At 40.8% G+C, this 22,412-nt stretch overlaps 1 protein-coding gene across 2 annotated transcripts in view; it reads right to left on the bottom strand.

The window, feature by feature from the left end:
- itpr2 (inositol 1,4,5-trisphosphate receptor, type 2) overlaps positions 1 to 22,412 on the bottom strand; it is a 60,667-nt gene that overhangs the window by 14,398 nt on the left and 23,857 nt on the right. For both annotated transcript variants that reach the window (XM_082542810.1, XM_082542809.1), the window contains exons 32-51: positions 22,279 to 22,404; positions 22,036 to 22,164; positions 21,681 to 21,801; positions 20,888 to 21,069; positions 20,436 to 20,578; positions 19,806 to 19,914; positions 9,286 to 9,406; positions 8,689 to 8,876; positions 8,424 to 8,604; positions 7,430 to 7,683; positions 7,139 to 7,339; positions 6,451 to 6,561; positions 6,039 to 6,134; positions 5,838 to 5,957; positions 3,551 to 3,685; positions 3,261 to 3,453; positions 2,919 to 3,044; positions 1,197 to 1,372; positions 942 to 1,106; positions 679 to 862 (exon numbers count right to left, since the gene is read on the bottom strand). In XM_082542810.1, the coding sequence (XP_082398936.1) occupies positions 679 to 862; positions 942 to 1,106; positions 1,197 to 1,372; positions 2,919 to 3,044; positions 3,261 to 3,453; positions 3,551 to 3,685; positions 5,838 to 5,957; positions 6,039 to 6,134; positions 6,451 to 6,561; positions 7,139 to 7,339; positions 7,430 to 7,683; positions 8,424 to 8,604; positions 8,689 to 8,876; positions 9,286 to 9,406; positions 19,806 to 19,914; positions 20,436 to 20,578; positions 20,888 to 21,069; positions 21,681 to 21,801; positions 22,036 to 22,164; positions 22,279 to 22,404 (3,061 nt within the window). The remainder of the gene's footprint in view (positions 1 to 678; positions 863 to 941; positions 1,107 to 1,196; positions 1,373 to 2,918; positions 3,045 to 3,260; positions 3,454 to 3,550; positions 3,686 to 5,837; positions 5,958 to 6,038; positions 6,135 to 6,450; positions 6,562 to 7,138; positions 7,340 to 7,429; positions 7,684 to 8,423; positions 8,605 to 8,688; positions 8,877 to 9,285; positions 9,407 to 19,805; positions 19,915 to 20,435; positions 20,579 to 20,887; positions 21,070 to 21,680; positions 21,802 to 22,035; positions 22,165 to 22,278; positions 22,405 to 22,412) is intronic.

Genomic DNA, 22,412 nt, shown 5'->3' with positions numbered 1-22,412 from the left:
AAAGATTAAAAAAGAAGAGCAAACTTGTTTCAGTTCAACTAAGGATAACTTTCACGAAAGATAACAGAAAAATATACTGAGAGGAGCGCAAAGCACAACTACAATCCAGTCTGGAGAATGAACAAAACTTTCCTTTTCCTCCTTACACAGTATAGACTTGAAATGAAGTTAAGAGAGATAATACATATCACCAGATATGCAATTACTGCACATACTACTAGAAGATTTGATCTTTTTTTACATTGTAGAAATTATTATTTATTTAATTGTTTAAACATTGCCAAACTGGAGCCATCAGTGCATTTTTAAAGGTTTTTAAGTATGACACATTCATTGGAAAGGTCAGGTATAAGTACTATGACTAAAATAGATGTGGCATTCTTGCAACTGATTTCTATTGCATCACATTTCTTGCAGTTACATCTGAAGATGTTGAACATCACCCATGTCTCACTCAGTGTTTTTTCTGCTTTCCTCATAAAAGTGGAAGTGAAACTGTCACTATTTGGTGTAGTTTGCTTTAAATATCACACTAGACTGGTGATAAACATAAGCAGCATTTTTGAAGCATTATTTTCAAATGGCAATATCAAAGGATATCTTAAAGCCCAAGGAATTTACGACAGGGAGAAGACCACAGTAATGACTTAGTGTACTTTAAAAGTTAAAGTTTCTGACCTGGTGAAGGAAGGCGGTCCACCTCCATGCGGAAGTCGTCTTTGAGGAAGAGGAAGCCGATGATGGAGAAAAAGTAAACGAGAAAAACGGCCAGAACTGCTGTCAAAAAAATGGAGCGGCCATTTCTCGTCACACTCTTTATCACATTGAGCAGCGTCTCCTCTCGAATCACCAGGTCGAAAAGCTGCAAAAGGAGATCGTTATCTGTGAGCCATCAGCAAACATTCGGAGAACACTGTCACAAATCAAACGAGCTCTCTTACCAAAAAGCTGTAGAAGAACTCATGAACAAAGAGGCCCAGGACGCAGATGATGGCATACCACAAATGGTAGATAAAGAGCATGTCCATCACGACTGCTTTGTAGCCTCGAGTGAACGTCCCCTGGTTCCCCACAAAACTTACAAGAAACACCAACTTGTTGAAAAGCTGAAAATGGAATAAAAACAAAAAAAAACTCGTACGTGTGAAGAGGCAAGAACAGACACATTCTTCAAAAACAAGCCTTTGTTCACTTACATTGACAGCACCGAGCAAAAGCAGCGCAGGGCCGAGGCCCATTGTGTAGATAGCACGCAGAATAAGGGAGACCAGGAAGAACCCGATGCCTATTGGTTTAGGTAAGACGGGAAGCAGTGCGGTGAAGACTCCCAATGCCACCCACAGTAAGATATTCCAGAATGGGGATAATGTGCCTGTGTGGAAGAATAAACAATCGAACAAGGCACAAAACATCAATGCTTTAAAGCACAACATCCCTCTAATGAATTATTTATCTGAGCTAAAAGCTTAACTTAGCAAACAGTCAAAGGAAACACTTTAAAATGTCAAACAACCATCCATGGGGACAGCATCAGTCAAAACAACCAACTCTTCTTCAGCTCACTGAGTAAATCAGCAGAGTGATGCTCATGGGTCTTTTGGAAACTGCAAAGTGCTGACAATTCATTGAGGAAGTATTTATCAGAAAGCCATCTTTAACACTTCTGTACGCCACAGGAACCACGTGTACAGTAGGTTTACATTTCAACAAATCACACCAAGGCAAACCAGCAAATACAGCAAGTTCTAGTAACATTTCGCAAAACCTAAAATCAGGTAATCTAACATTGCACGTAAAGAAATGAATTTTAAAGAGTAAAATAGGATGATTATTGGGTGATTTAACTTCATCTGATTAATTAGGTCTCAGGCTGACGCCAGGCTGAGGGCAATGACATGAAGTCGTATCAACATACCGATAAAAACGATTAAAGTCCAAGTTGTCCCACCTCAAAACGATATCATGATGACGTGTGAAGGATTTCCTTTAAGCACATTTTGTACACGCCTACTGCTTCTTATCCAATTAGATACTGTATGTTAGATAAATCACCAGCATTCATGAGACTGAGTGACCAAGGTGTTTAAATAAATGCAGCATCACGTGTCACAGAACGCACATTTTCAGTCATAAAAAGAAAGCAATAATCATTAATAATTAACATTCCAAAAAAAGAGAATTGTTATAAACTTACTTTACTTGAAAATTAATACATTCAAAGTGTTCTTCCATAGGTTTTTAAAATTATTAAAACTGCTTGATAAAACAGCTGTAAATAGATAATTTTTTAAAAAAGATCTGCCTGTTGCTCATTGCGTTGTAGCTGATGGTTGGTGGTTGACACTCCAGGCAGTGGTTGCACAGGTTTTCCTCATGTCACATGTCTCATGCTGTATTCACCTCATTTGCCCATCTCAAAACTGAAATTAGTTTAAATAAATGGCCCCTTTGCCAACAGTTGCTTTAAAATTTACCACATTTCTTTCTTTCTTTTCATCACATAGCCACTAGTCTCTTTAACTCTCTGTGTGTACGCCTCTTTTTTTTTGCATGCTAATGAGTGTGTCTGCATTTGAATTAAAGAGATACGGCATAATTTAGCTGATATTAAGGACTTTTATTCTCCACATACATTTTCTCTAGTACATTTATGAGATGTTATTTCAGCACCAGGAGCTGTCCATACTATGCTCTATACAAATTTTACACAATGCACACAATAATTCTGTCTGCCTCATATGGTAAGTTCATCTCTACTTTGATATTGGCAGATGTATTGCAGATTAAATAGTTAATCCATGTCCAGTAGGAGCCATTTGAAGACCACTGCCTTAAAACATTGGTTTGCTTAGCAAAAGGTTTAAAAAAATGGCTTGAAATTACAAATTACAATTTGAGAAATATGCAGAAATTCTTACCCTCATCTTCATCGTCACCAAAAGGGTAGAATACAGCCACAGCAATGTTGAGCAGGAGGGCCAGGTAGAAGGAGATGCTCCCCCAAAGAGAGATGTGACGTGAGAACCAGAACAGAGCCTTATTTTCTGTGCAAACACAACAGGGAGCATAAGTACAGGCACACGAATTCAGCACACACCACATCACTGCAGGCCCTTCAGTTTACTGTGAAAATAACATAACCAGACTTGCTGGATGGGAATCGTGATTTGTCGTCCTGAAGCCTGTTCCTGCTGCCACCACCGCCACCACAATCATTATTATTTTCCAAGAACTGGATGCCGAATGTAAGGAAGACTTACTGCGGATCTTCTTCTGCCACCTCATCTCATTGTAGAGGTTGTCAAACTGGTGGAAGAAGTCATTAACCTTGCTGCCTTGGTCATCTCTCTCAGTGGTGGTGAACACACGCATCTTTGACTCCTCAGTTAGGTACTCACAGATGTTAGGAACTGGAAACACTATCTGCTCCATGCTGCGGTCATTACGCACAATCTGATAACAAAGATTAAAGGTTTGGCTTACAGTTTTATAGTTTGACGAACGATTTAAGAGATTTTAGGATAAATGATAAATTGATGATGCGGGTTACCTCTATCTGAGCTGTGTGCTTCGCATAGTAACGGAGGGCATCATCCTTTTCCTTATCGTGGTCCATGCCTGACCCCAGACCTAACCCTGACCCAGGGGTGAGGCTCTGCTGCAAGATTTTGTTGTGCCTGGCCAACTAGGAATGAAGAAATATGATTAATATGAAGATATGATTTTGCTGCACTACACTGGATGATACTGTAACCAGTAATGAACCAAAACTAAACAAATATGGTTTACAAAATCTCCTCATGAGCGTTAATGTCATGGTCATTTTTATGGATTTTACAAGACATGACTGCGACTTTGGAAAACAAGAACTGGGTGCTGCTTTAACCTTGACTGAAATTTGAAATAGCCCATATGGACAAGAAATATTCCTTCTGGAGAAAAGTTTTATGGTCAGCGCAGACAAAGGTAGTGCCATGATGACAAGAGGTATGTTTCGCGGAGTAAAGGTGAGGCTTTCACACTAAGAACACTCAACTGCCAAGCATGGTGGTGGTAGCATTGTGCTCTGGGAAGTTTTGCTGTAGTACTGGTACACCGCACAAAGTGGATGGAATAATGAAGAAAGTTCTTTCACCTCACATTAAATTAACATCTAAATGGTTGAAAATTTGGCAAAATTGGGTTTTCCATCAGAGCAATGATCCCAAACACACATCAAAACTGGTTTTGGGATGGATAGACCAGGCTAACATTAAGCTTCTGGAATGGCCTTCCCAACTCCATGAACTCACCTCTATCGGAGGATTTTGGAGCAGGTCTAAAACCCAGGTGTGTGACAACCAATTTAAATAAATTCTGCCAAGAAGAGTGACCAAATATCTAAGCAGAATTATGCCACAAAATTGTTGATCACTATCAAAAGGTGTGTGTGTGGTCGAGATGCAACTTATTAAGAGATGTTTAATACATATATTTGATCACTGTTTATATATTTTTGAAAGTCCAAAATAAATGCAATCTTGTGCACCCGATTCTTGTTTTCTAAAGCAATTAAAGATGTAAAGTATACAATGATTCCACCCTGGAAAAAGCCCTAAATTGTTGTGAAATTCATACCCATGATGAGCCCACAACATCTGTAAGTAATGTCTATATACCGTTCAAATTCAAGCTTTATGGCCTTGTTTTTTGTAATAGAGCTAAAGCTGCCATCTCCCATTAAAGGAATTGAATTATTTCACAGTTTTAAAGTGATCCAGATCCCAACCAGAAACCAGCAACAGTTTCTTTCTTTCCCCACACTCTGCAGAGGTAGTTTTTATGTATCCTTGCTGATAAAAAGACATTGAAAAGGACACCTGTGGCACAAGAATTAATAGATGAGTAAGAAACAGGTTCTGGCCTTTTTCCTTTCCTGTGTTGTTTACTTGTTTTGTGTACACTGAGGTCAACTAGAAATCTAGGTTCAGTCAACAAATTAGATTTCCTTATTTTTTTCTGCTTCTCTTTTTAGGTGAGGAAAATTTAACATGGTTTGTGGAGTTCTGAATACTTGCTGAGGTTTTCTTTTTAATTTATTATGTTTTAAACATCTATTTTACTCCTTTAAAATAGGCAATTGTAGAGAAATTTATGGAGAAATGTAGAGAACCATTTAGTTTGTGCATTCTATCTATTGTTTATTTTATATTATCAATTTAATTTGTTTATTTAGACAATCAGAAAATATATTTCAAAGCTGATGCACACATTTGTGCATTCCTGTTTTAAGCTGAAAGGTTATTTTTTTAAAAGTCAAACATAAAAAAAAAAAAAAACTAACAAAAAAAACAAACATGCACACTTCCTTGTCATGATGAAACTCGTCTGCTCTGTAGACCAAAATATCCTGTCTGACACTTTGCTCTAAAGAGACAGAAGTGAAAACCCACAAGACTTGGCTTGCTCTCAACAACAACAAACAGCGTAGACAAAGACTGAGACACGTCAGATGGACACACACATTTAGAACAAAAACAAATTTCTCAGGGGTACAGTACTCCTTCCTCATTCCCTCGTTCCTGATCCCTGGACAAAGCAAACCATGTGTATTTAGTTGTGCAGCGACTACCTGCCTCAGTGAAAATGCCTAAAGCCTATCTGTCAGCAGAGCCAATGTCACAACAGAAAAACTCATTTCAGAAAACTGTCAGAGCAGTTCATTCAGAGAAGCACTCCTCCATCACTTGGCACTCCTGCACTGCACTGGCCCAGTGGTCATTAGACTAAAGCATCACTGCATTTCCTCTGTTTGTCTGACCACTTTAGACTAACTCAAGTTTAATCTTTTCTTTTACCTGGTGGGCCAGGATGTAAATGTTGTGTCCGACATCTTTAGGTTTGATCTCGTCTCCCATGCCGTCATCGTCGTCTTCACTCTGCAAACCCTGTTTGTAGGCGTCCTTCATGACATCCACCTGAAGCAAAAGTGTTTTAGAAGTCACCGTTTTTGCACCACACGTCAGGTGTAGTTTGTGTGCATGCATGACCACACTCACCAATTCAGTGGGTCTCATCTTGTAGAGAATCTTCTCTGCGTTCTCACTGTCATGGCAGCTCTCCATGATAGCTAGCAGGAGCTTGGAGGCATTGTTCTATGATACACGTTTCAAAATAATCAGCTTTTATATTTTGATCAGTTACACAAAGCTGAATAATTGAAAGGAAAAAAACCAACAATACTGGTCAGATGCAGTTTTTTCAGAGTGCTGTGATTCGACTAAAGGGTTGTACTACTAAAGACATCTGCAGTCAGACAGCCAGTAAACATGGGCTTTATTTGCCCCATTGCCTTTTTCATCATTGCACAATTGTTATCTATATTTAATTAATACTATGCAGCAATGCAAGTATATAATAGGGTAATGGAAATGTGTTGCCTCCCAGACCTCTCATACAACTACTGCTCACCTTGAGTTGCAGCACCAGGTCCAGGCGATCCTTACCCAGGGGGTTGATGGCGTTGACAATCAGTGCTATAATAATATCAATACCATTTGACTCATGTTTAGCTATACAGCTCTGGAAAAGAAAAAAAATGGACATGCTGTAGTCAGTGTTGGCTACATTACAAAAAGAAAATCATTAATATAATTCATCAGAAGAAAGTGTCTGTGCTTTACAGGTAAATCCAAATAAAAGATAGTTTAAGACGGCTTACTACACCACAGCTCATGATTAAAACAGCGGTGTGATCACAAAGTGACCAGGTCCACTGTAGACAGACATTTATGCTCATATTCACACCAACAGTAGATTTAGAATCACCAGATTTCCTCCTCCTTCTAATTAGAAACCAACACAGACACAGGCGTAACATCCAAACTCCATACAGAAAGGCCCCAGCTGCTCAGCTGGTTCGAAACCAGAAATTTCCTGTTTCCTGTATTCTCAACTTGACTGGACTTGAACACATGAAATAAGAAAAGCTTTTCGCTACAGGTTTAACGATACTGTATGATGCTTCACATTTAGGAAAAGATGAACAATTTTTCAAATATATTCACAGTATTAGGCTCTATTAAATAAATATGTTGACAACTTGACTATCCAATAAATCGAGCATTTTCTCTCAACTAACCAGCCACCCTCCTCCTACCTGGTTTTCATGGCAGGGCCCCTGGCAATACTCTGTAATGGTTTCCAACGTTTGGAGAATCAGATCCACATTATACTCATTTATATAAAGTCCCAGCAGCCCTAGGCCTCCAGTGGTGCTCCCACAAATGCAGTCCAAGAACTGAAGAGTCTCACACACCAGATTGTAGTTAGTCTTGTTGTTCTGACTGCGCAGAAAGTTCTGGATTCAGAGCAGGAAAAAAAAAAAAATCAATCAGCGGTCATTTTAATGACTGGACTTAGAAGGGCAAAGTTCACAGAGCATCAGTACCTGCAGCTTTGAATTGTGGTTCTCACAGAGCAGCTGTAGGTAACGCAGGATTGGTTTCATGATAGATACAGCCGGGCTCATCTGAGTGTCTTCCGATGCCTCCTCAGTACCGATTATCTCACTGTTTTGGCCGAGGCCTTCAAGGTCAGGGTCCAGCTCTTTTCTGAAGGCTGAGAAGGCCTTTGAGGTCACTGAGGAGGCTTCTTTTAGCTGCCCTCGCATGTCGTCCCTCATATGAAGCCCAGAATCTTTCCCTACAAAGAAAGGATTTATTGAAAAAAAAAACAAAAAAAAACACACACACACACAAACAGACACACAACACGATTCACTGTTTAACTGCAGGGCAGGAGCAAATTGCTTCTATTCATAAGTGCGGCAATTGTATTCAAGAGAAATTGATATGTGTGTATATATATATATTTATTTATTTACAGACGTTCACTGACAAGCAGGCAACAATTTAGTGGGTTTCTGTAGCATAAAAACACTCAAACTTGATACAATGGCCTTTTGATAGGATTGCAATGTGGGCTGTCACATGCTTCAGACATGTGACTGCTTAAACTGGGAACAACAGTTTCAACAGAAGTCAGCAGAGCTACAAAAATCATTGTGGATTTATCCACTACAACTGTTTTAAACTAAACTAAACTTGTAGACCTCAAACACTGTAAAAGCATTACTTTTTTCCAGTCTGTGGCTTTTTAATTCGCTCTTTCTATGGAAATGCCTGGATGTGCTGAGGACGTGAGCCTCATGACTCAGTATTGCACTTTTAAATCCTCATCGCTAGGTACCTCTGACATTATAACAGAGGTGATTCACTTCTAATGAACTTTGCTTACTTACTTTCAGCCTCCCTTTGACATTTTGACACAGTGGTTAGCTGCATTTTGAGCTCACAAACGTTATCTGGACATTATGTGGTGTTTTTGCTCTAATAAGTCAATAATGTGAAAAAAATTAAAAATACACCATCACCGAACGGTACCTTTTTTAACCCTGATACTACTGACATCACTGTCATCGTCCCTTCTTTTGCAGGTGACTTCAAACATGTTGACTGACACGGTGGCTCGAATCTCCTGCTGGGCCAAACGCATGCGGTCGTAGAAAACCTTGAAGAACCTCTCGGACTTTTTCTGCTTGTTCAGTTGGCTGTAGAATGAGTTCTAGTTGGGAGCAAAAATGGCCATGAGTATACTTCTAAAACATGTGGAGGAGAAGTACAGGATTCGTGTATCTGTGAAGCCAACCTGTATCTGTGTGTTTCCACCCCTGAGAAGGGCAATGCCCAGCTCGATGCTCTCCTTAAACAGTCGATCATTCTTGGTGTTGACGATGAGTTCAATTACCATCTCTGTTGCCCCAACATTGTCCAAAAGACACTGAATATCCGAAACAGTGGTGGCTGGCTTGTCAGCGTCTACCATGGGAGAACCTCCTGCAATGATGTAGAAATTTAAATTCTAGCTTCTGCTTCTCATGCTCTTTCTGAGTTAGTCTCATGTATGTTGCCTGGTTATTTTTGTGCTGCTGCTCTCCCTGCCTCTGGCTTTCCATGCATGCACATACCATATATAAATAATTGTAGATAGAAATAATCTCTTTTTGAGAAATTGAACAGGAAAAACTTTACAAATGTTTGATTATTTGTTATGCTCATCTACTATATTCCACACCTGCCTGGACCGAATATTTGTGGGATGCATTATAAACCTCTTATGTCTGCCAACAATTGTCAAACAGCATACTGCCTAAGAAACAGAGCACTGTCATTTTAGTTCCTGTTGTTTCCTCGGCTGTGAGTAGTTATTGCAGCATCTACTCAGTTTATTTGGGGTTCTCGGTACCTCCAGGTGACTGCTTGACAAAGCCACCAGATGAGCTGTTTCCACTCCCGAGCTCTGACTTGGAGAGGAGCTTTTGATTTCCAAAGTAGCGTGTGAGGAGAATCTTTCTCAAGTCGTTTCCCTGTGGAGACAGAAATCATAATGTTAAATCCATTTAAAAGTCTGACTGAGTATGAGCTTTAAACTAGGAAATTCACACATATTTAATAGATTTTGATAAAGCTTTTTTCCCCCTTTACAGAAAGGGAAAGAGGAATAACTATAAAAATGATCAAAATGAAGGACAAATCTTAAGAAGGGAACATTTGTGGTAAGGTGCATTCATTGGCATGAAATCCATCCGATCATCTCTCAGAGGGCTGAGCAGATTTCATCTCATTTCACCTAATAGGAATCATCGCCATCATCCCATGACACATTTCTGCCTTGATGGAAGCAGTGGTTTGCAGTATGACAATGCTCTTATCAACAAAGAAATTGGAGCTTGAGAGAGCATGACGGTTATAATGTTGTCCAATATCTTGATCCTATCTGAGCATTTATGAGAGATTCCGAGATAGCAGCCAGGGTGTGTTTGGAGAAAAGCAACCATAAATGATGACAGATGTTACTTTTATTTTTAGTTAATATTAGTCGGCAATGAAAGTCTCCAAACAGTTCAATTTTTAAACTGACATGATGAACCGCTGATCTTACCCCAAACTTTTTGGGATGAGGCTAGTTTTCCCTCTCTTATTGTGCAAAATAGGACCACACTGTGCTTCTTTCTCACACACACACACACACACACACACACACACACACACCGTGTGCACATAAGCATGCAAGTGAAGACAAGTGGAAAAAGGTTATACAGAATGTGGTCATTTGCGTGCAAGGATTACTGATGCATATGTATAAAGTAATGCATTGCACAACACCAGCTTGCCTCTAGCAGCTCATTTATTTAATAACTGCATTTATTTTCTTTCGAATAAACATCTCTCTGTGTCTGTGACATTTGACGCAGATGAGCAGAAATGAGATTAAAAGATTCACGGCGACAATCGCCCTTCAGTGGTTGTGTAATCAAAGTGTGTGATTGGCAGGTGGATGACTTGCATTGTACATTTCACCACCTATTTTTAAAGAACAACAGGGAGAGCGATGGATGGATGAAAAGAAGGAAATATAAAGGGAAGATAAAGTATGTATGAACACTACATGTGGTCAGCACCTGTTTCTATGGTAATCCAACAACGCATCAAGGCCTTGTTTCATGACACCTTACCACTGGTATTGATCAAAAGACTTCAAGAAGAGATGGGTAAGGGGTGGAGTTAAAATTAATGGGCTGTAAGCAGCCATGTATGGTTTCCATGGAAACGTGTTAGCAGGCTAGCAGAAAGGCAGGTGCCTGTCAAAATAACAACTGAATACACTTGATGTGTTACACTCTGCTTGTGCCAGGTTAGACCCCCCTTTTGCCATCAGAACTCCTAATTTTTCATGCTATAGATTCAGCAGGGTGCTGGAAACATTGTCATCATGATGCAACTCTCCTGTTCCTCCTAGTCCCAAAGGTGCTCCATGTGATTGAGATCCGGTGACTTTGGAGACTATTTGTGTACAGTGAACTAATTGTCATGTTCAAGAAACCAGTCTGAGATGATCCGAGCTCTGTGGCATGCCACATTATTCTGCTGTGAGAAGCCATCCGAAGATTGGTGCACTGTGGTCATTAAGGGATAGACATGGCTAGAAATAGTACTCGGGTGGGCTGTGGTGTTAAACAAATTGTTCCTAGAGCCTAGAGTGTGCAAAGAAAATATCCTATACTACTAGACCACCACCACAAGCCTTAACTGCTGATACGAGGCAAGATGGACCCATGCTTTCATGTTGTTTATGCCAAGCATACAATGTTTAGCCAATCTTCTATCGTCAGATTTTAGTTAACCTGTGCAAATTGTAGCCTCAGTTTCCTGTTTTTAGCTGACAGGAGTGGCACCCAGTGTGGTCTTCTGTGGCTGTAGCCCAACTGCTTCGATGTGCTTGATGTGTTTTGCGTTGTGTATAGGTTGGTTGTAGGGACACAATTTTGGCTTCCCACATTTAAACACAGACAGTCTTGAAAATGTGTTATTTAAATCGAACGCAAAGCAAAAACAAAATGAGGCACTCCCCCACCTGACTAAATCAGCGCTGAACCACATCCAATCACAACTGTTCACTGCATTACGAAGCCTGAAGCTTCCTGGACTAGTCTAGACCGATAACACAATGTAAAAAGACAGATATATTAAAAAAATCGAATGACTGACACAGTAGAAGGTGAAGAGCTTAGCAAAGCGGATTTAGGGTTAGTGACATTGACCAAGAAGAGATTATATACAAAGAGTGTTGTAGAGTTGTTTCTGTGCCACAAAGCAACACAACTAACATAACCAGCGGCCTGAAAACTTACCACCAAATAATTAGTATAGTTAATGCATGAAGGACAAGAGAAGCAATGCAATGGTTGCTAACCTGAATTGCTCAACATCAACACAGACATTCATAAAAGTGAGGCTGTATGGCACACCACTTTGCTAACAAAGATGTACTGAAATCACTAACACAAAGCGTTCACTAAACATTTTTACTATTGAAAGCTTCAGGAATGCATTTGGGGGGTTTTCAAGATGGAAAAACTTGCAAAATGTTGCAGGAGAAAAAGAGATAGATCTCACAACAGTAAATTACTATGCTACATCACTCATGCAGGTCCAACAAATTTAGTTTTCTTCCAAGCGATGCACCGAATTTACGCAAACGAGGATACATTTTCTTTTGATGCAAAGATTTGTAAATGAACAGGAATGTAGCGCAACTTGGATGCAAAAACAGTGTTATGTTTAAGTGAAAGAGAAATTTTTTTTTTGCTCTGTCAGTTTTTTGTCAGTTAATTTTGACAATAATCGCACAGCCCTACTTGATTGTAATGAATCAGTATTTGTTGCCTTCCTATCAACTTGAAGCAGTCTGACCATTCTCCTCTGAGCTCTGGCATCAGCAGAACAGTCTCTGTAATCGCTCTGGGTGGTTGTGCAGAAAAAGTCACCTATATCGCCATTTCTCTCCATTCTGATGCTCCGTTTATAATAATAATGATAATACATTTTATTTATAGGCGCCTGTTGAGGATCCTCAAGGTCACCTTACATTAGTACAACAAAATAAAAACATAAGATAAAGTATGTAAGTATAAAAGCTAAGTAAGATAAAAATAGACTAAGACGGAGTCATGGTGAAGAATATGCAATTCTGAATGGATGGGTTTTAAGACACAATTTAAAAGTAGAGAGAGAGTTTGTAGTCCAGAGATCCAGTGGAAGTGCAAAGACTTCCAAAGACTCAGAAGGAAAGTCAGAAGGACGTAAGATTGAACATCGGGCAGGTTGCCATCAGGTCGCTGCCACATGACTGGCTGATGAGATATTTGCATTACCAAGCAGCTGAACAGGTGTACCTAATAGTTTTGAATATATGTGATCATTTTTAGGCTGTAATTATGCAACCTTTAGGCTATAAAATAACTAAAAGCTGAAATTGTTCATTAGGTGTTAACATTAATTAATTCAAAGTTTAAGTAAAAGTTCTGACTCCTGCTTCAATAATGTGAATATTTGGTGCGTGCTCTGAACGATTAGTAACAACCAATTTCTTTCTTTAACTGTCCTTTTAGTTTACTTATATTGTAAATCTTGTTTTATATTTGGTACTTTTAATTCTTTTTATGTAGCTTTTATGTTGAATCATCTATGAAGCACTTTGAACTGCGTCAACCTTCATGAAAGGTCCTATACAAAGAAGGATTGATTTATTCACTGACTGGCATTGTTGGTTAGACAAGTCACCTCACCTCACCTGACCTACAACCCTATAGACATTTAATGGAAATTTTTCCCATTCCATTTATCCTAATACTTGCATGAAAATAAATGCATTTCCTTTATTATACATTTCAGAATTTTGCAGTTTGTGACTGACGCACCAGCAGTTCAGCAATTGTCTGGTCTCTTTGTTCCTTTGCAAGTTTCCCTGCTGTGATTGTCACACCTCCTTTAAAGCTGACACATACAGCTAATTAGTATTCAGATGTATATGACTCATTTGTGTAGCTGCCATTGTAAGTTGTAAGTAGTTGCTTCTTATAAAATTTTGGGTGCATTTGGATGTGTCAAATGTAGTGTGGTTCATCCAAAATGAAACTGAATTATCAAGCAGAAATAATGGGATTTCTTTTTTTCTTTTTTTTTAAAAAAAAGCTCCAAACTGCAACCTTAAAAAAGAAAAGGTCTAATTATACAATATCAAGGCATCAGGCAAACGAGGTACCTCTATGTCTCATCACAGAGGCTGGCCAGATACAGTTCAGCTAAGCATCCTCAAACTAAGTGTACCGAAGAGCAAAGATGTGGATGAGCACGTGTAGCTGATGCTCCCTGTGTCAGTAAACACTCTATCTCATCTGCAGTCAGCAGAGACACTTGTCTGCCTGCACTGTCTGGCTGAGATGTCTCACAGAAACACAGACACACACCCACATAGACACACACACGCACGTACACACACACGTGCACGCACACACTTCTTGAACTGAAGGTGAGGATCCATTGAGTCAGTGTCTCTCATTTCCACACACCACTACACAGACACAATCCCAGTGCATCTCCAACCTCAGCACTACACTCTATAAGGCAATGCATCCCACTGCATGCTCCCTTGCAAACTAAACATGTTTGACTTTCCCCTTTTCCCTCTTGTAGGGAGAAGTTGAAAGGTGGGGGTGGTGACAGGTTTTTGGGGGGATTTTTTTGTCTCCCTTCTGGGTGATGCAGTGTGCTGGCACACACTGCAGCCAGCACACTGCTAGGTCTGCAGAGAGAAAGGAGAGGATAGAGGAAGCAGGATGGCAGTAGAGAAGAGTCAGCCCTGCCTGACTCATCTGCTTGTTGCTGCATTGACAAGAAAAACTCTAGTCAGGTGATGTAAGAGCCGAGAGAGAGAGAGAGAGAGGGGGGGGGGGGGGAGCAAGAGAGAGAGAGAGAGAGAGAGAGAGAGAGAGAGAGAGAGAGAGAGAGAGAGAGAGAGAGAGAGAACTGACAAAAGTAAGAGGAGGGTGGCAGGAGGAGGAGGAGAGGAACAAACAAAACCTAGCAATGAGCAGACAGTCGTGGTGTTTTAAAATGTGCACCGGCACGCCACACTGCGGCTCTGGTGTCCAAGCTGAGGATGAGCTGCCGATCCCCACCTCCAGCTTCACTCCCCCCCACCACCTCTCGCAGCTCTGCTGTCTACAGATTCCTGTAACTCCGGTGAGAAGCATGGATAAAAAGACACCGCCTGTTCTGTGCTTCTTTAGGTGGTCTGAAAACTCATGCAGGCATCAGAGGGCAGTAGCAGCTGTAAACCAGGACATACACTGCCTGGATGGAGAAGTTAGAGCTGCTGAGCTCTGATAAGGTCAACTGCAGCAGCGTGTCAGGCAGTGCAGGAGGACAATGTTCCCCAAACAAGGTTGAGATGAGAGGGGTGGAAGACTAACAGTCTTACTTTTTTCCTCCACAGAGGAATCCGAGTCGGTCTTTTATGAACAGAATGACTCAAGCACACAGTGGCATAGCACAGTTTCCCCACAGGCTGTGAGAGACCAACAACTTCACCATCACAAAGCTTATGTTACTTCAGTCAATACACTGATCAGTACAGTGTCAAACTGAAAATCTACCTTCTGTTATACAAAAACTCAAAGGGAAATTCGATCTTATCATGTACAGTTTAAAAGCACGCGCTGCATGCAATCTAATAAAAATTTCTGTTGTCTCTAAGGCGAGCTTGGAGCTGAAGGAGAAATGAAAAGCTTAAAGTGGGAACCTGTCATAATAAAATCCATATCAATATGTTTTATAAAGTGTTTTCTCCAAGATATTTATTCTTTTTTAAAAAGAAAATAAATTAAAATGTATTTCATTATTTCACATTTTTCTGCTATTCTACCACAAACACAACAGGAGCGCAGATGAAAAACAAAACACGAGGGAACATAGGGTGGTGTGCAACTGCCACCCATAACTGAGATCACTGGGTTCATCATTCTTTGGTGAAATTGTGGCTGGATGAGCTCAGGATTACCTAAAACTCTTGCCATTAGTCAAGTCCATTAGGGTGAACCATGTCTGCATATTTGCATTTCATCCCATCTCTTTTACCTGCTACTGAATATGACATGTTCAGAAGTAGCTGTGGAGCGCTGCGTGCAAGGCCAAGAGGTTACAAATGGTATCTGGAATCCTGGAAGACACATGCATCAAGTGGTGCCATTTATGATTTCAAGCTGCAGTTCCACAGCACATGAAATGCTTTTACCCAACAAACAAGCACATCAGCAAAACAAATTAAGCCCACATGTGAGAGCAATTGGTGAGAACGATTCAGGGAAATACAAGCATAAACAAGTAAACAAGCATTCAGTAACAGGTCTGCTTTAGGGAAGGCCTGACTTTTAACCAGCGGGTTTACGGTGGAAGTGTTATGTGTTATTCACTAATATCATTATGTACTGATTGAGTTTATTAAGGAGACTATGATGCTGAAGATAAGCTGACTGGCAAACAAGGCTCATCTGTTTTGCCTGCCTCACTGGAACTCGGGCAATTTAGTCGACATAAAAAGGCAAGCATGGGGAAAACATAATAATTTTTGAGAGCTTATGTTTCAGCCATGAGGCTTCTGAAAAATTACATCAGCATAAAAATAAGATTACATTTGGCAGAATCACTCATGGTTAGAATCACTCATACGTAGGTAACTCAAAACCTCAAAATTCCTGCATGCTAAAAATAAAGACAATCTCTTTTTAGAAAATCTCAAAGGTAAATAATCTCATTGCACACATAATACATTTGTTATGTTGCTCGTGTCAAGGTAAATCAGTGATTTAAAAGTAATTTTTCAGCCAGAACTAAACAAGAAAGGAGTCCGACAAATGAACGTGATGGTCTAGTTTCAAGCATCTTCAACTTGCAGATTTTATAAAGCTACACAGGGTTAAAAATAATTATCCACCCATGTTCAAGGTTTTATAAGAACAACTGGAGCAACTGAAATATTTTTGCTCAACCCACAGGAAGATTATTTCTAAGTTCAAATAAGTATAATTCAGTGTTTTAGATTCTAGAAGGATATCTTCTTGCAGTACAAGTGAAACTTTCTCTCTGTCTCTCTCTGCTTGGAACTAAAAGAGTTCAGCAGGCATCGTGCTCCAGTTCTGGAGGCATCTCTACATGGTGTACACAGACCTCCAGCGCCCAGTCACGGCCAGACTAGACAAAACAACGTGTCCTAATCCCTCATCGCCATGGAAACCAAAGCATAATGCTCCCCTAACAGACACCTGGCTGATGGATCGAGGGAAGCAAGGGCAAGAGGAACTGAGTAGAACCTCCTCAGCACAAGTTCACGCAGCAAAATAAACACTTTTTTTTGTATTAGATAAGTTAAACTTCACAAATCAAAACTATTTTGGTTAGACCTCTGCAATCTCCAACTTTCTGACTCAACTCAGCATGCTGTCTCAGCCAGAGTCCAGCCAAAGGTCAACCTTTACAATGTACGCATGAGCTCACGCAGCTCTCTGCCTGCCTGACCCTCTCCACCTAGAAAACCTAAAGGCATGGTCCATCATGATTCCCATCAGACAGACAAACAAGGAAAGGCCTGCAGTATGAGCTCACGCAGGGCAAGCCAGCATGACACTGCATGCCTGGGAGTGTGTGTGAGTCTGAGTCCTTGCATCTACGTGTGCGTTTGTGTGTGATGCGCTTAGCATCGAGAGGGTGGTAATCTGTAAATCTGCTTTGCCTTGGGCAGGTGGTGTGAAACTTGGCAAGCAAGACAGAATGAGAGACAGACCGACATCGTGTGAATGACAGATGAGTGTGATAGAGAGAGGAAAAAGAAACCACGTGAGAGTGGTTTAGATTATATAATTAGCTGGTTTTTTATTCCTATGTCACTTGTTTACATACTTATGCATACGTCTATATCAATTTAAAAAATATCTTAAATACAGGCTAGTAAAAGTTTAATCACAGGCTGCTAACATTTGTAACTGCAAGGATTTAAAAAAATATCTTATTGCTAACAAATCCCTGAAACCAGCAACCAGCTGATCCTATTATGAAGTATTCTCTGTGTAGCCGAAGGCGTTTACATCCTTCTCTTTCAACAGCCTCCCATTGTTGGCGAAAAAAAACTATTAAAAAACACATGAGCGTTTCCTTGCATTGTAAATACTGGCTGGCATCAAATGTGTGCCATTAAAATCTACAGTGCTCAGCAGTTTTGGAGAATTGCTTCACTTCATTAAAGGAAAGAAAAGCGCAGATCATTAGGTTTTCTATTTATTTATTTGTTTATTTTTATAAGTAGTCCTGACTGATATCCACCTTAGAAAAGGAACGAAAGCTAAATAAATCACTAAACTTTTTACCCTGAACAATACAACACAGACTTCCTGAGGGCAAGTGAGAGCACAAACATTTAAAGTGGCCTTTTACTGACAGCCAAAACAAGTGACATGCAGCAGCCAGAGCCAACACATCTCTGTGCAGTTACTGCAGATCTTGCCCTCTCTGATCAAGGCAAACACCTGAGCAGGGCCTGGGTGGGAGCAGGTGTGAGCGAGACAAAAAAAATAAAATTATAATACTCAGGCGGGCAGACAGACTGCCACAGACTAAGATAAAGCGTAGAGGGAGCAAAGGAGGAAGACAGCGGCAGCAAGCGGACAGGAGAGTGAGAGTAAGCAGGGAGGGAGGGAGAACGTGGTGGTACACGTGACGCTGGCTCAGCCACTGCAGGCTGTTACGTAAGCGCACCCCCTGCCCTGTCTCCTCATGGACTGAGCAGACTCTGCTTCTCTCCAATCCCTATCCCTGCAGCCGCTGCCCACTTTTTTTTCTCTTTCACTCACATGGCTCCTCACATGGCTGCTTCCCTCGCTCCCTCAATGACTCTCCCTCCATCTCTTTCACTCACTCTCCTCCACCCACTCATAGCACCCCAGGGGAGCCACCAACCTCTACTGCCTTTGCTGTCACTCTGTCTCTCTCCTTCTGTTTTTGTCTGTCTGCTTGCCTGCCTGCCTCCCTCTCTCTCTCATTATTTCCATCAATCGTTTTTCTCTCTCTCTCGTGCAGTAAGGCTGCAGCTCCACACTCAGGGCTACGCGGATATGACAAAGAGAGGCCGCAAATACATGCTCGAGCACACTCATGCACACCTACACAAACTGACATTTCACATATCGTTACCGCACTGTCTGGCTTCTCCAAGCCGCTTTTTAAAAAAAGTGACTGTTTTTCCACTTTGAATTCCTCTTATCTTGTTCCACACAACTGTTGAATCATTTGCCTTTCAAATAAAAAAAATAAAAAAAGCGCTCCAAAAAAACAAAAACAAAAAAAAAAAAACACATAGCTTGGCTGACTGACACACAATACAAACACAAAAAGGAAAAGCAAAACTCTGACTCCTCAAGCAGCTGGAAGTCAAACAAGTTGCCGTGTACTATATTGAGCAACGTAGTCCTGACAGTATTAGTAATACCATTATACTGAAATAGAAGGTAAAAGAACATACATTTGTTCTGCTTTAATAAGCTGTGCCTTAAGTGGACTAATAATAATCACATGCATGCATGAAACATGCAAACGTGCTTTCCTACCACTTTTCTTTAAAACAAGACAAATGGAGCTGCAAACTGAGCAAAGCAGTGGACGATTAAAACAGGCCATGTCATGTTTTTGTGCGAACTGATAAAAGGTCTTTTACAGGAACGGTGCATCCTGTGTGAACTTCAGACTGGCACCTTCTCTCGCCACACAGCTGGAGCAAGAAGTAATTACAGGCTTGATGTTTTTGTACTTTGGCCCTCACCTTCCACCCCTGTCAATGTGAACAAACATGCGCGCTCTCGCACACGTAGCCACCTCTTTGAGTCTCCTCTACACAAATTTGCGTGTCATCCTACCAACTCTAGTCATTCACTTCCCGGGCCTCTGGCTGAGAGGGAGGTGCAGCAGGACAGGGGCTCCTGTACCCCCAACTCGCTGCAGTATTGATTTGTTTGTTCAGTGCGTTCCCCCACCACCACCTCCTCCTCCTCCTTCCTTTACTTCCTCCTTCCTTTTCTCCCTCTCAGTGTGAGTGTGTCCTCAAGTGCCTCCCTGCCTTATGTAACACAGAAAGGCCCACAGCATACTGATGAAGGGGAGTCTGGGCTCTGGGCTGACAGACCTGAGAGAAAACAAGCACTACGCTGCACTGCTATAGGAGCACAGCATTGCCAACACATGAAGTTGAGGATAAATCCAAAGCAAACTTTTGGATGTTCTCACTCACGTAATGTAACTTGTATGCAAAGGTGAATGTGACATCCTAAAACCATTCACTTGGTGAACTTGTTAAAGTCACCTAAAGTGTCATGTACTCACAGATTGCTCAAAGCTTTCCTTCTTTTCAAGCATCTCTCTGAGCGTCTTCAGGATCTTCAGACACAATTTATCCTCTTTGTCCATCAGCTTCTTGGTGTGTTTGATTAGTCTGGAAGAGCGATAAGAGTTGCTGCGTCATTTTGGTTTCTGGTTAATGCACTCGCTTGCTCACAAAACAAGGCCACGCTTTAATGATCACCGCAGGTGAAATCTCCCTCTCTGTTCCCAGAGGGTGTCATAGAGAAGAAATAGTGAGAGCACCCTCAGAGGTTTGATGATGTGTCTGAGTATTTTTTTACAAAATGTATTTGTCAATTCATGCAGGCCACTGCCACAAATACTGACTTTTTTGCTACCATGCTGTCATTCACTTCATTTAAAGCTGAATGTGGCTCTATGCAATGATGTTCATTTATCATTTAAAGTGTGTTTTGCAAGTTTATTCTTTTTTGACTTTTCCAGCATCTACACAGCTGATAAAAAGGTGAAAAAAACATTGTCAAAAACTGCAAATAACTCCAAATACTAACTTAGTCATGCTGCTAGCTTTCCCAATGGTCAGACAAACACTTTAAAATGTGGCCTGCAGGCTGTCTTTGTTCTAAGGACCGTTTATAGAGAGCTGCTTACTTGGACATAAAAGCTCCACCCTCACAGCGTAAACGAGCAGGCTCTGGAAACAGCAGTTCTGGGCTGTGCAGAACATCCACCAGCACAGAAAACTCTGCCTGAACCTTTGGACTGAACTGCTCCTCCAGATGGGACACAACCCCCTGCACAACACAACAGATGCATTAAAAATGCTGCAGCAGAGACTGTAGTGCTGATGAGCATGCATGTTCATACATTACGTAATTTCAAGGGATGGCAATGTCAGTTTGTCAGGCCACTACTGTGACTATTGAAACTTTCTATATACCCAGAGGATAAATTCTAACAGCTTAGCACAGTCGTTAGATCAAAATGTTCATTTGCCTAATATTCCTTCTTGAGCATGTTGCACATTATCATAGACTCAAAGCACTGCAGTGTCAGAGCTGCTAGCATAGATGTAGACTCCCAGTGTTAGAATAAAGGTTCACCTGCAGCTTCTCTATGATGTTCTTATAGTCAGGCCCACCCAGTGGCTCCTTGCGAGGTCGTGTACGTGCAGAGATCCTCCAATCTTTAGCTGCCCGCTGCACCATATTACTATGGAACTTGAGAGACAAAGTGTTGACCTGGCTGTCCAGATCAACAGGGATGGCTATGGACCGTGCCTTAGCTGAAGGAAGAACACGTAGAACATGTAGGAGATGTCATTGTGAGCTTAACTTTACAGTCATGCGAAAAGGGAGGCTTTCACAGGACTCTATGCAGCCCTATGGAAAACTAAGCACACACCAAGTACTGCTTGCAAACGTCAATGGAGTGAAGCAACACTGTAAAAAAAAAAAAAAAAAGAACGGGGCAAAATTCTTCCACAATGATGTCAGAGATTGTTAAAGTCATACAGAAACTAGTTACTTCAAGGTATAGCTGCTAAAAGCGGTTCCTCAAGCTACTGAGTCACAGGGTGTACTTAGTTTTTATAGGACTGCGTGGAGGTGTTGTGAAAGATCTCTTTTTCAAATATGTTTCAACCTCAAATGCAACCAAAGCCTAACTTTGGCTGATCCAGCAAAGGACAATGGAACTGTGCTGCACACGATTATGTCATATAATAAGTAAAATAAAGGACAATTGAAAAGCAACATTACAGCAATAAATATTGGTAAAAATTCAGATCAGCATATGCACTGTAAGATATGGATTAAAACTTTTTAAATATACAGTGAATGTGAAGTAATGAAACCATCTCCTATCGAGGCTGAAGAGCAAAGTTGCATCACTCACCCACATCGGACAGTGTTTTGATACAACTCTCAATATTAGCCTTCTGAGCTGAGCTGAGCCATGTGCAGTTGTAAATCCGGAAGGCTGACTGGAGGAGCTTGATGAAGATAGACTGGTTTGTCTACATGTTAAATAAAAGAAGAAGAAGAACTAGCAGGATGCTTTAACTTAAAAAGGCATAACCACAGAGAAATACAGAGGAACAATCAGATGGCATGACTTGAAAATTGAATGTCTCTGAGGTCATTACTGCATTACTGCTAAAAAAAAAATAACTCAATCTTTATTAAATATGTTCACCATAAAGTTATCCAAATCCATGACATTTGCATGCTTGTCAGGGGTGAAGAGATACCTGTAGGTTAGAGTGATTAACAGAGAACTGAGAGCTGAAGAAACCCTTGACAATGGCCATCACCGTCTCCGTCACATACTTCTCCAGGGCTAGATCTGCATGGCTACGCTCCGTTGTAGTGTTGCACACCTAAATTACAAAAATCATGAAGAGGAATATGTCTATTATCATTTCTTATGCAATAGTCTTGACACATACACAGGCTCATAAGGAAAGAAAAAGAGGTGAATGAACCTGACTTACACTGGCCATGTCCACCAGGAAATTATCAAAGAGCTTCCAGATATGGGAGGAGGTGTAGATCTCCTTCATTTCGACCTCTGTGTCCACATAGCAGTGATTCACAAAGTTCACATAAGCAGTTTTGACCTTAGGGC

This window comes from Aulonocara stuartgranti (genome assembly GCF_965226115.1).
Source record: "Aulonocara stuartgranti genome assembly, chromosome: 7".
NCBI classification, from domain to species: Eukaryota; Metazoa; Chordata; class Actinopteri; order Cichliformes; family Cichlidae; genus Aulonocara; species Aulonocara stuartgranti.
Note: the sequence above shows the minus strand (reverse complement) of the source record. Positions and strands in the feature narration are given on the sequence as shown.